The 14,834-nt window shown below is 41.5% G+C and overlaps 1 protein-coding gene across 1 annotated transcript; it reads left to right on the forward strand.

Moving 5' to 3' along the window:
* The first annotated feature begins 8,413 nt into the window (after window positions 1-8,413).
* Window positions 8,414-14,713, forward strand: LOC311231434 (uncharacterized protein). The gene is made up of 7 exons (XM_084318015.1): window positions 8,414-8,514; window positions 8,658-8,888; window positions 9,133-9,275; window positions 9,373-9,519; window positions 9,613-9,839; window positions 9,946-10,073; window positions 13,900-14,713. Exons 2-7 carry the CDS (start codon window positions 8,768-8,770, stop codon window positions 14,133-14,135), a joined length of 1,002 nt encoding a protein of 333 aa, XP_084174141.1. The 5' UTR covers window positions 8,414-8,514; window positions 8,658-8,767; the 3' UTR covers window positions 14,136-14,713.
* Window positions 14,714-14,834: the final 121 nt, after the last annotated feature.

Genomic DNA, 14,834 nt, shown 5'->3' on the forward strand with positions numbered 1-14,834 from the left:
CAGGTTGGCACCTTGCATGGTTGCCTCCGCTGTCGGTGTGTGAATGTGTGAGTGAATGTGAAGAACAAAATTGTAAAGCGCTTTGGATAAAAGCGCTATATAAATGCACCATTTACCATTATAGTTATTAGCGTTAGCATGCCATAACGCTAGATGTTAATAGGAAGCATAGGGCCCCAAAATAAATCCCAGCCCCAGGGCCCATGGTGGTCTTAATGTGGCCCTGCCCGCAGGCTTATTAATTGAATGTTCTTTGCAGATAGGATTTGGGGGCTGGTGGAAATTCATAATCCCACCAGGCACCAGATAAAGCAGTGCCTTGGAGCGCAGGCCGGAATGATGGACAGGTTGTGAGATTCTATTTTTATTCAATTGTTTGAGAAAAGTATTGCATAGCGCAGTACTATGCACTAGGGAACAATCGTCCCTTAAAAATTACTTGATGTGTCCATGGAAACGACAATGAACGCTGAAATAATTTTTTCTTATACAGAGAAGATAGTCTGTTTACTTTCCTGATAACTACACATCACTGCATAATTCATGAATGACCAGCTTAATGTTTGATTATTTGTGATACTCTGTGTACACCCAATTCAAAGTTATTGCCACATTTTCTTTCAAACTATTTGGTTATTATGGATGTCCAGATTTGGTACAGTTATAAGGCACTTGAAGGGCAGAGCTTTTTTGCAGGATATGACATACACAGGCGTAGAGAGGCAGCTCTGCATAGGAGTGTGGTATAAACACAACCCTGCTAGCTAAGCAGATTGGTCACACATGTTCTGCACTTAAGTTAGCCACTTAGAAATCCAATATGGCCACCATTTAAAAAAATCCAGTTAATTCCATTTCTGTCGTAGAATTTAATCTCAGTAATTCATTAAATCCCATAATCTAAAAACAACTCCCTCTTCATGCCTGGAAATGCTTTCTGTGGTTAAAGCCCTACTCAAGTCCTATAGGATTCCAATTTAAAAATACCATTATATAATCTGATTAGATTTTGGAACCTATCCAATTGGATTTTAGCCAATAGGAATGAATCCTATAGAACATAGGTGTCAAACTCATGGCCCGCAGGCCAAATGTGGCCCGCCACGTCATTTGATGTGGCCCCCCAAGAGCTCTGGTAAAAAATAAATAAAAAATTTAACATTAATCTTGGGTTAAAAAATAGCGGCGTTAAAATAATTGTGGGTTAATGCGTTAATAAAGCTTTAACTTTGACAGCCTTAGTTATTACACATTCTTACACATACATATATGTTGAACATCTGAGGTATTGATGAAGTAACAAAGGAAAAAAGCCAAAAGCACATTCTTTGACAATTTTACAGCCCAAAATACAAAAAAGATCCAGGCGGAATAAAACCATGCTTTTCCTTGTAAGGTATTTCACGTTGTCGAAGTGTCGAATTCTTACGGAGGTGGGGAAGTATTATGGTTTACGGATTGCACTAACGGGGGGGAGATAAGGATCTTATCTACCAGTATCGGAGACGTCAGGACCATTAAAAGTACACAACGCAGAGGAATTGGATGGAGAGCCAAACAGACGAAGACGTGATACTGGCCAGTTTGATCAGAATCTTACAGTTCAGAAATATTGTCTGAACTGTCAGATGCAAACTGGCTGTGTGACATAACCGAGCATCTCGCTCAATTGAATAAGAAGCTGTAGGGACGCAAACAAGTCCCACCCAAAACTTGACCAATATAGTTGTGAACTGAGACAACCCTTATTTTGTTATTTTTGAGTACAGTTACAGTTGTGTGTTCATGCAGACACATAATAGCAATTTCATTACGAATTGAAAATGGTGGACCCTGATGTAAACAAGTCGAAAGTCTTTCTCTGGTCTGCATCCCCTTAACAATTGTGTGTATTGAGCTGTACTGTACTGTACTGTACCCATTCTGCAATCTGTTAATTAAAGTTAATTAAACTATCTTCCATTAGTTGGATGTATGGCCTCTGCAAGGTTGTGTGCAGTCATTTGTTTTTGTAACATCTGCTACATCTGTCCCACGTGTTCTTTGCAGCTCAGTTGTTAGTTCTGCCCCTCTTTACTGTGACAAAAAGGTTTTGAACAAACTTAATGTCTTGTATTTGATGATCTTCTTCTTTGTTATTTACTTGAATGGTTTGATCATTGATTAATGGAGTAATATGGGGTTCTGATAAACTAAAATTATTTGTTAAAATAACATAAGCTAACATATATTTTTACATCTATGCAAATGCATATGCAATACAGGTATGTATAACTTGAATAAGTAATAAATACAGAAACAACATGTTTAACAATATGTAAATGAGTAGCATTACATTAACATTTATACGGTCTTTGGCCCTTTGAGGGCAACCATAATGCTGATGTGGCCCTCTGTGAAAATGAGTTTGACACCCCTGCTATAGAAGATAATCTGACAAACACTGGTTCCAAAATCCATATATTTTTTGGGAATCCTGTAGGATTTTGGAACCTATCCATTAGGATTTTTTATCTTTACATTTCCTATTTGACAAAATCCAATTGAGTCCAATAAGACCAACAGCCTTACCAGCTCTCAAATGGGAAATCTTCCTATTATTAACCTGGACCCATACCCATGTAGCCACACTGCTGGTCTGTTGTGCTATTCGTCCATTTTCGGGCATTGAGCAGCCCTATAGAACTCTTTATTGGCACCCGCTTAGTACCCTGTTGTACCATGTGGTACCTTGTATTACCATGTAGTAGGCCAACCCTGTAGTACCATGTAATAGCCTATGGTACCATGTAGTACCTTGTACTACCATGGGGTAGGCCTACCCTGAAGTACCATGTAATACCCTATGGTGCCATGTAGTATCGTGTTGTACTATAGGTTTTTATTACTCCTCACCTACAAAATTTTAAATGGGCTTGCACCGCTCTATATATCCGATCTCATCTCCCGATACTCGCCCGCTCGTGCTCTGCGCTCACAAAATGCGGGGCTTCTATCGACCCCTAGGGTTAAAAAGAAATCCGCCGGCCACAGAGCCTTTGTCTACCGCGCTCCCTACCTGTGGAACAAATTACCTGCCGTCATCAGGGGCGCCTGCTCTGTCGAAGCTTTTAAATCCCTGCTTAAGACTCATCTTTTCTCTCTCTCCTTCAACCTACCTTGATCTCACCTGGTCGGGGACTGACCTTTAGATTAATCTGTGTAGTTTAGTTATGGTACAGGGTACTACATGGTACCACTGGGTAGTTTATTATAGGGTAGTTTAGTTAGGGTACAGGGTACTACATGGTACCACAGAGTACTACATGGTACTGCATGGCACTACAGGGTACTACATGGCTCTACATGGCTCTACATGGCACTACATGGCACTACATGGCACTACAGGGTACTACATGGTACCACAGGGCACTACAGGGTACTACATGGCACTACAGGGTACTACGGGGTACTACATGGCACTACGGGGTACTATAGGGTACTACATGGCACTACAGGGTACTACATGGCACTACAGGGTACTACATGTCTGCTCCTTTGCAGCACCACAAACATGGGAACTCTCTAACTCTTCCCCCCCCCCTCTTTCCCCCCCCCCCTCCCCCCCCCCTCCCTCCCCCTTCTCTCTGAGTGCCCGTCTCCTGGCGCTGACTAAGGTGATGGATGCCTCGGGGTCTTGGCCAAGATTGTAGTGACTGCTCTACATGCACCTCCGAGGCCTTGGATCAGTTATTCACCGCCGTCTGTCCGTGGTCCTGTCAACTGATTAACAGTATTAACAGACTGTTAACAGATTAACAGTCAACGCGGTTTCATTGCTGGGTTAAGTACTTCTATTCTATTCACATAATACGCTTACTTCATATATCTACTCCATTCACATATATGCCTACCACTTGTATCTATTGCTATGTCCGCCTACTACAATCTCATGAGCTGTCTAACGCCTGTCCCGTCTCCCTGTCTCCCTATGACTTACTTTCCTGGAGTGTTGACCGGAGTGTTGGACGTCCCGTGACGAAGGCCGGGAGATTGCGACCCCCTCTGCGTGCCCCCCTGTCTCCGGAGGTCTCGTAGTGGTGACCGGAGTGCCGGATGTCCCGCGATGATGTCGGGGAGTTCGCGACCCTCTCTGCGCCACCCCCTATCTCCCTGTCTCCGGCTGTCCCTGAGCAACGACCGGAGTGTTGAATGTCCCGTGACTAAGACGGGGAGGACGTGACCCTCTTTGCGCCGCCCCTGTGCCTCAAATAGATCCGCTATCAACTCTATCTTTAATCTTTCAAAATGTTCAGTTGCTATCGCTATTAGCTCTATCTTTAATCTTTCAAAATGTACAGTTGCTATTGCATGCACTCATCTGTGTTTCACCACACACATGAGTGCATGCTTACCAACTGTCCGTCTGCAACACTACTATCACCAACATCTAAGAAGGGAGATCCCCCCTTGAATGGCCCTTCTAAGGTTTCTCTCTTCCACACTGCCTGTGGAGCTTTTTTACCTATTGTTAGGTTTTAGTGAGTTTTTCCTTACCTTCGCGTGGGGTATGTCTGGGAGTGCTTGCATTCTTTCATTTATTTGCATTCATCTAAAAATTTTTGGACCTTATGGTGTTCTTGTTCTGTTCTTGACTTATTGTTATGTTTTCTTCTTGACTTGTTTAAAGAAGACCTGTATGGCCCATGGGGACATTAACGTGTGTTGTCGGGCCCTATAAATAAATTTGATTTGATTTGATTTATTATACTGTAGTCTCACCCAAAGTTTAAATCCTATCAAATTTAACTGAAAAATCCAATAGGATCCTAGTCATACTGGAAATGAAAGAAATGTAATAGAAGTTTTTAAATCATTTTAGATTAAATTGGAAGCTAACTTGAAATCCAATGGGATCCTACTAAATCCTACTATAAAATGAATTATCACCACTTTATTTTTGTAAGTGTTTTATTCAAACTTTAACTGTGGTGTTTCTGGTCAAATGTGACCAAATAGAAAATGAATGGGTAAGAGACTATAATAAAGCATATAGTACTACAGGATACTACATGGTATTACAGGGTATTACAGGATACTAGGTACTCCATGGTACTAAACGGTACTACAGGATATTACATTATATTACATGGCCCTAGGGTATTACAGGGTACCATGTGGTTATATATGGTATTACAGGACACTACATGGTACTACAGAGTATTACATTGTAGTACATGGTACTACAGGATACTACATGGCATTACATGATACTACATGGTACTACAGGGTATTAATACATAGTACTACATGGTACTACAGGGTACATGGTACTACCGGGTATTACAGGGTACTAAGAGGGTGCTAATAAAGAGTTGTATAGGGCTGCTCTACTTTCTGACAGTGGCCCCATTCACTTTTCATTCGTTTTGTGGCCAAAGCTGTGGGTATCAAGTATGAAGATCAGCATGGAGTGTGCTGAGAATGGACCTGTCTCAAAACCCTGCCCTCTTTTCTTGATCCTCCAATCACAGCTGTCGCTTACCTCTGACTTCCTCGTACAAACAAAGCAGGGTTTGAGAAATAGACCTATCTCAAACCCTGCCCCTTTTCTTGATCCTCCAATCACAGCTGTCGCTTACCTCAGACTTCCTCGTACAAGTCAGAGGTAAGCGACAGCTGTGATTGGAGGATCAAGAAAAGAGGGCAGTGTTTTGAGACAGGTCCATTCTTAAACATGAGTAGGAAATAGGACTATGGGTCCAACATTTTGAACGTACTGTTGGTCTAATTAATCAGAGATCAGATTAATTTGGGCTGGGAGTCTGGGACTGTAATTAAGAGACTGATGATTGTAATGAGATTAACAGATAGTTCAAGGGAATCGGATGCAACTGGCTCTTAATTAGCAAGGTGCGGGTAGCATATGTAGGTGAATAAAGTGTGACCCTTACATTTTTAGAGTCATGGGGAACAAATTCCTAAAAGTTAATTAAAAGTTGCACTTGATGCCTAGAGATGACGTAGTGCTCAGAGGGGAATGTTGGTAAGGATTCACATTATGTTATCACTGTGTCCCAGAACATCTGTGAACATGCACCGCAGAGAGAACCTTCAAAACCAGGAAATCTCACAATGTATGGAGCGCTGACTTTGTGGAGCAATTGTGTTGCGATAATTAAATGTCAAGTTGAGTTATTATCACACAAAGTAGGTTTGTATTCCAGCAGTGCGAACAGGTCTGAACCAGAATTTAACCCTTTCACTACCACACTACCAAATGGTTAACCCTTTCACTGCCACATGACAAAGGGCATACCTGTCAACCCTCCCGTTTTTCCAGGGATTTCAACCTTCTTTCCCGCCGTCCTGCCGTTAAAATATGTTTCCGTATTTTTGAGAAGCATCCATCTGCAGAGCGGCGCTCTCAGGTCTGGGTCTATTCTAAAGGCAACCGGTTCATGCTTCCGCGTTCGCGTTTTGCGCTCTGATTGGCCACTGCTGTTTCTGGTCGCACCAATCGTGTGACGGCAAGTTCTTTCGCCGCTTAGGCACTCTTTCGAAGTTGGTTAAGGTTCGAGTTTGTCTTAGAGCATGGCGATAGAACGCCAGCCCTGATTCCAAACTCTAACCTTAACCAACTTCGAAAGAGTCGCCTAAGCTTAACCAGTGATAAATAGGCGTTAAGTAGTTTGCTGCTGGTCGAGGCGGAAATGGGCGCGTCACGCGATTGGGCGCACATGTCACATGTCAGTAGTGTCAATCAGATTAGCAAAACGCATGAACCGGTTGCCTTTCGAATAGACGCCTCGGGTCCAGCACTCTCAGGTCCGGCGGTCTGGGGACCGCTCAGCAGCGCCACCCACCCAATGGCTGAATTGGAGTTTTGCACTGTGCAGGCACAGCTGTGAGATCCGCGCGAGGCCAAATATCTTGAATGAATGCGTTTATTTAAACTTTAATTAACAGATTGCAGAATGGGTACAATACAGTACGGCTCAATGCACACAATTGTTAAGGGGATGCAGACCAGAGAAAGACTTTCGTCTTGTTTACATCAGGGTCCCCCATTTTCAATTCATAATGACATTTATGACATACTCAATATACAGATGTAAAAATATAATCTAATCATCTAATCTAAACTAATCATGACATTTATGACATACATATATGCAGTACTGTTACATTTGTGACATACAAGATATGCAAATATGTTTTTTTTTTTTTTATCTGTTTATTACTTGTTTTTTATTATTATTTATTTTCAATTTATGTTCGAAATAAATAAACTCATTCATTCAAGATATTGTGTGAGCAAAAGTATAGTTACTGGCTGTACAATACTGCTGTAGGCCTATAATACTGCTGTTCATATCCAGTATACATGGCTGCAATTCCCCTCTGTGACGACAGGTGGCAGCAGTGTAGATTAGAACGTTAGCACAGGAAGTCAGACCGGAGGACGGTTGCGACCCGAAGAAGAATAAGAAGAACGACCGGATCTGGACCGGTTAAAGGAGGGTTTTAGCGCGAAATTTATTACATTCTACGATGGACTTGAGAGAGGATTGTGCGGCTCCACCAGCAGCTAAGAAAGCCAAGAGGCCGGGCGGCAAATATCTCGCCAACTGGGATGAGACGTTCCCGTACCTCACGAAAAGCAACATTTCAAAACGCTATGCTTTTTGTAAAGTATGCCACGCTGATTTCAATGTCTCACACGGAGGAAAAAATGACGTCAGTCGGCATGCCGAATCGGCGAAACATAAGCGAGGCATAGAGGCTCTGAAACATGCCCGTGTTATTACTACGTTCGTGACGAGAAAGTCATCAGAGGCTGATCAAGTCACCAAAGCTGAAGTTAAAATGTCTATCCTTTGTGCAAAAGCCAACGTGCGTAGCAAAAACCGGAGCGTAGCAGATATGTTCCCTGCCATTGCTCAGAGGTACTCTGCTGGGAAAACGAAAGCCACCCAACTCATCAAAAGTAAGATGAATGAATGAACTTGATTTAACAGAATTGTATTAACAGATTGTAGAATGGGTACAATACAGTACGGCTCAATACGTCACAATTGTTAAGGGGATGCAGATCAGAGAAAGACGTTTTGTCTTGTTTACATCAGGGTCCCCCATTTGGTGGCTTTGTTAATGCTAGCTAGCAGCTAACATTACTAATGAATAGACAATATACTAGCCTAGGTTTACCCTGCTTTCTGTTAAATGGCTGCTGTGAAAAGGATCTATACTGTTTTGCAAATATAAGGACAATCAAATCTAATCACTGGACTCTTGCTCAACAGGTGAAATAGCGGTGGAGTTTGATGACGACGTTACAAGCATATGTAAAGCTCAGCCTTTTTCATTGTTGTGCGACGAATCGTACAACAGAAAAAACGACAAAGAATTCATCATTCTTGCAAGAATCTACGATGAGTCCAATCTGGAGGTGACGACGAAGTTCCTAGACATGCCCATATGCAATGTGGGTAATGCTGAGAACTTATATGAGAAGTTATCCCAAGCATTGAGGTAAGATAATTTCACTGTCTACCTAGTTTGCATTTAATTATAACGGCTAATATTAGAGCATTTAATTCAGGTTTATTTGAAAGTTTACATAGCAGCTTTTGTCAGGTTATTTTATGGGCATATCTTTCTTTTTTTTCCAATAGCAAAATAGGAATTCCATGGGAGAACCTCATTGCCTTCAACTCAGACAACGCAAGTGTCATGAAAGGCGGGCACAATTCTGTTATTAGCAGAGTAAGGGGAAGCCAGCCTAATGTCCAGGACCTGGGCTGCATTTGCCACCTTGTCCAGCTTGCCACTGGTTGTGGAATCAAAGCAGCCAAACTTCCAGTGGAGGACATTTTGGTGGGGATATACACCCACTTTGACAACAGGTAAAAACTACAATTTCTCTCCTCTTGCCTGTACCCCCCCCCCCCCCCCCCCACACACACTCATAACTAATCCCATATATTAGTAGCCTACACCATGAGCAGACTACCTACAAAATATAAACTAGAACAAGGAGGGCTGCAGCGTTCTTGTAATGTGCCTCCAGTGTTTAGATTGAACAGTATATATATGAAGAGTGCCTGGAACGTCTTTGTTTTTACCTACAAAATATGTTCTTGTTTTCAGTGCAAAGAGATGTGAGCTCTACAAGGAGTTTGAAGAGTTTACAGACTCAAGACAGCCTGAAGCTGCTGAGTTACTGCAGTACCAGATGGCTCAGTCTGCACACATGCATACAGAGAGTACTCAACCAGTGGGACGCTTTGAAGGTAAGATTGTAATACTAAACTCCACTCAGCCGATATCTCCATGTATTATGGTATGTTTTCATTGATTATTTTCTCCATATATTGCCTCCCTATATAGGCATACTTCAACAGCCATGAGGACGTGGAAAGGAACGCCAAAGTTCGTAATCTGGCAAGCCATCTCGGAGATCCTGTTATGAGAACATACTTTATGTTCCTAAGTGTTGCGCTTAAGCCTTTGGCTGATTTCAACACAGCCTTTCAGGTGGGTGTCATGACTTGTCATAATGTAAGGGATTACCATATAAATATCCCATAATATCATATTATGATAATGCTTATCATTTCACGTCTACAGTCGGAGGGAGTCCAGATTCACAGACTCGAACGCGATATGTGTCGGCTGATCAGGCGGTTCTTGGGCTACCTCATACCACCCAGGGCCATCATGGGTGTGCCTCTCAAGGAGGTGAACTATGGAGAGGGACATCAGCTGGCAGATGAAGATCTCTTCATTGGAGAACAGACAAACGCATTCATCCAACAGGCAGAACTCCCTGTCTCAACCAGGAAGACAATCTTTCAGTGAGTATATTATTATTGTAGTTATGATCTCAACTTGTAACAGAATGAGAAGTCCTAGTGTGCCTGAAATGACACTAATGAATATTATTGTTTTACTCTGTTTTAGAACTGTAAGAGCCTTCTATGAAGCAGTTCTACGGAAGATGTTTGCCTGCTTTCCAATCGACTCCCAACTCCTGAAGGACCTGAGAGTGCTAGACCCTGCATCTCGGCTTGACATAACTCCAACGACAGGTATAGAAACGGTTGAAGATAGCCCTTTTTAAAGACGGGTAGATATTCGCAACGGTTTCCAGTTGAAAACTGATAGAATACGTTTCCAGTTAGAATAGAATTATAATTTCCAGTTGACGGCAAAAACAAGTGGCAAGATACTTTGAGTGTTAGGAAGTATTGTATAATGTATTCTAGGGCTGCTGCGGTATTGATTCTTTTCCTTACCGCACAAATTTGCAAAGCTATTCAAACCGCCGCGGTAACCGGAAAAATTCTAATGCATTTATTTCTGTAATAGTCTATTCTTTATAGCCTGCCTCTAGTCTAAATGTCTATCTTTAGAGGATGACTTTGCAGCAGGAATATTGTTTGGGATTCGGCAAGCACGCATTTGTTATTGAAATTGAAACACAGACAACATAGGCTACTGAACACTGTTTATTGACGCTTGCAACTGGCAAGAACACAGAACAAATTGTTCTTGAAACTAAATGTGCATATAACAGAAACAGATAGGCCATTACACATTTATAAAGAATTTGCACTGCAAAGTTATAAAATACAAATAAATCCTAAAGTGCACATTCATTGCAGCAATTTATTGAATAAAGGCCACTCGTTTAAAAAAACAATAATGAAATAATACAAGGTCTAATAAATTAAATGAAAAGCCATTTTCACATTTATTCTCTATTTTAGCCGCTATATATGGAATAAACAATGCCTCGAACATAGCTTTTAAATTAACATAAGGCCACACCAATTATAGCCAATTATATGTTATTCTGAGACTATAATTAATCTGTATCTGGATAGCCAAGGCACAGATTTTGTCGCGGCAAGTAGCGTTATGTTGGGGGAAATTTATATCTATAGACTGGTGTATTTTTCGTCCACAAAAAAAGGAGCCTCTAATAATTATTGCTAATAGACGTAAAATACGCAGTAAAAGATATAGCCACTTAGCCAAAAAGTTAAGCTAAAAATGCAGACAATGCCACGTTCTTTGAGATGAAAATTCATACAGTAACTATTTATTTTGTTAAGTGTGTGTGGTGGGCCCGTGCTTTGTTTTCAATCTGATGTGTGGCAGGAACGATTACTGTAACTGAGGGGTACAATTCCCTGACTGTATTTATAAGTATGGTATCATTAAACCACTACCGCTTTATGTACTTTAATTACTGGCCATACAGTACATGATATATAAATATGATGAACACTTCCCACAATAAATCGGTTCCACACAAAGTTATAATTAAGTATTTATTGCAGCAAAAGGTACATAATATACTTCTCTATTATACTTTGGATGCTCTTGTAAGGCAAAGGAATGTGCGTAGGCAAATCAATAATGAATGTCCATTCTCTGGTTACGCAGGAGGTAATTATACGACCTGAATCTTAGGGAATTATATCTATGGTGCACTGGTAATATATAGCGGGGGATACTGAAGGGTCCCCCCGGTAGTAAGCCAGCAGGGGTAGAGGATCTGTCGGTAGTAGAGAGTCTGGTCAACGATGACTAAGGAGACTCCAAGTACAGGAGACGGTGCAATAGTCTCTTGATCCACAGACGAATACAGCTGTTCTCCGTAGACTGTAGCTCCACAGTGAAGAAAGCTAGCCTGCCTCAGGCTCTCTGAGGCGCAGACTCGACGTGGCTCCTCACAGGGTAAATCCCACACACGTGTAGGCGTCGGCGATTCTCCGCTCCATAAATCACAGGACCAAAACAAATATAATCCAGCCGTAAATGGCTATGCAGTCGTCGGGTAGATTAATCCAGTGTACATGTCCACACGGTCCTCGTCTAGGTCTCCTCGGGTGAAAGCGCCATGAAAGCAGCCCAGCCTGGATAAGCACTCTAGCTGGTACGAGGAAGCGTTGGTGATGCTGGTCACTGTAGAACTTTAGCCGCACGATACACTATACACAAATAGACTATTACTGACTTAATAGAAATATGTCGCACTCGACGGTATAGCGCCAAACTCTGACAATTCAGTTATTAATTCGCACGCGGTCTCAATGCTCTATTTGGGGCCAAAACAGGCCATACTTCACCGCACGTTGTATCGTGGGTGAGGCTTCAACTTATTGGGTAACTCTACTTCTGTATTCACCTGCGCCGTATTTATACGTTAGGTGAATAAACTAGTGCCAACCTCATTTCTGTCTCGTATTCTTGGGCAAGGCCGGGCATGTACAGACATGTCTTGACGGTGGCTTTGAACCTGACTCTGGAGGCATGGCCCTGGCGCCTGTGGACCGCTGTCCAATAGGAGAATGAAATATTATGGTCTGTACTAGGCTAAAGGGATATTCCGTGTATATGTACAAGGAATATACAAGGGATATCAAACGATATACAAATACTATGCAATATATATCAATCAATAAATATATATATTCGGTTTAATCTGATCCTTTGTAACAATTACAGTAGATCAAGCATCTGGGCAAGTATATTGCCTCTTGATGCCTCAGTGTAAAAGGTCACGGTGCAAGATGAGGATTTATATGCCCGCTCAGTTATATTTGCCCTATATATATATATATATATATATATATGCGGTAATTCTAAATATATAAATGTAAATATTATTATGAACGTACAAATATATATTTAATTAAACTGAAGCATTTCATATAAAAATATAAATGGCTATATAGGCTATTTAACTCACCAGAACTAAGCTTTTTCATGTGAAACCGGTCTCCAAGCACTTGGATTTCAGTTCCCAGTTGGGAGTGAGGTAGTGCAACGTGAGGCTCATGTAGGGCATCATATTTACACTGGACCACATGTCCAAAATAGTCTACTTTTATCCGTGCTACGATTTCATTTCTTACTTTAAAGTACATTTCTGGTATGGCTGTTTCCGAAAAATATGTTCTGCCCGGCAGTTCATACTGTTTGTCGAAGGACTGAAGCATAGCTCAATGACGGCTTTTCTACAGTCCGGAAGGGCACCATCTCCGCAACCAAATACTGTGTTACAGTTGTTCTCAGAGTGCTCGCCACTTGTTGCTGTCCCGGTTATATTTAGTCACTCTGGCAAATGCCTCGGAAACTGAGTTGATTGAAGAGCAGAATTCAAAGCGAAAACTTTCAGTATAGCAGCAAGCAACGCACATGGGGTTCGATGAGATCAGACTGTTAACTGCGCAACTGCAAGTGGAAATTATATTATATATTCGTACTTTTCGCACTATAAGCCGCACCTGACTAAGCCGCAGCAGCTAAATTGAATGATGTGTACATATATAAGCCGCACTGGACTATAAGCTGCATGTGTTTTAATGTTTAATTACCATATGTAAGGAGTGGAGCCTGCGGCTTAATTTGACTCGACACAGGAAACCTCACCCGGCCCGGACACGGAAAGGATTGACAGATTGATTGCTCTTTCTCGACTGGGTGCATGTCCATGTGCATGGCCGTTCTTATATTGAGCTTTAAGTTCCCACCTCTACAGAGAGTGACTCCCATTGGGACACAATACTGTCGGACAAATAACAAGAATTAACTCATTTACAAGTTGTATTAAGTAAATAAGGGAACAGATAAATAACATTTCAATGCAGTAAAAAAAAGCAATATTTTCGGGTTTTGTCCACATATAAGCTGCACCGTTATATAAGCCGCAGGGTCGAAAAATGGGGGGGAAAGCCGCGGCTTATAGTCCGAAAAGTACGGTATTATTATAATAATAATATATTATAATATTATTATTTAAAAAAAACAGCAGTGATGCGGTATTCAGCTTAACTCTGCGGTGGGTGTGACGTACCAGCGATACCGCGGTAGTCTAATGTATTGTATGGTTTTGTTTTACAGTGACAAGGCTAGGAGCCATGTTCCCTCAGTTGAGTTTCAATCTGGATGGGCTGAGAGAGGAACTCATCGACTACCAGGTGACCAACAGCAAGCAGCTCCCCCAAGAAGACAGAATTGACCGATTTTGGGGCCTTCTAGGCAAGGACTTGAGGTTCAGTGAGCTGACGAGACTTATGAAGGCTCTATTATGCATTCCACACAGCAATGCCAGCTCTGAAAGGGTATTCAGTTGGTGAAGAAGATTGTCACAGAAAACAGAATGGCATTGGACAACAGTACTGTTTGTGCTTTACTGTCATGCGAGATCAATCACACTGGTCCAGTTCACAAATACACTCCTTCTCAGAAGGTGTTGAGAAATGCGAGGTCTGCAACCTATACCTACAACAAGTCCCTTGCCGATGCAAGAGACCCCCACGACCCGGGGGAATGAAGTGGTATCCCCCATCCATTCTCTGACACGCTAAATGTCTCTCCAAACATCCAGAGAGTGATAAGACAGTCTAATTAGATTAAAATGTATTGTCATTATACAAAGTACAACGAAAAGACATTTGGCATCCAACCAGAGTGCAACTGTAACAGTAAAGTAAGTGCAATAGTAATATACAATGTACTGGGTATAAAGTATATGAGTACTACTGAGTAATAGTGCTATAGATCACTTTAAACAAAATGTCACTTTAAAGGAAGGAGGTATTGTATAGTTTAGATACAAGAGTTACAATTTTATATTGTAGTGTACATACATGGGAACTAGTTTTTCAGGAACTTGGCATGTCTTTTGCATATCTTGTGTCTTACCTATTTTCTTTTTTCTATGCCTATTTTTATTGTATTTTGCACAATCAATGCGGGCATGACCACCCGCATTTCACTATGTATGTGACAAATAAACCTCTTGATTCTTCTTGAGTTGTAGTATTGATATGTAC

The sequence above is a fragment of the Notolepis coatsorum genome (genome assembly GCF_963971535.1).
Source record: "Notolepis coatsorum genome assembly, chromosome: 1".
Lineage (NCBI taxonomy): Eukaryota > Metazoa > Chordata > Actinopteri > Aulopiformes > Paralepididae > Notolepis > Notolepis coatsorum.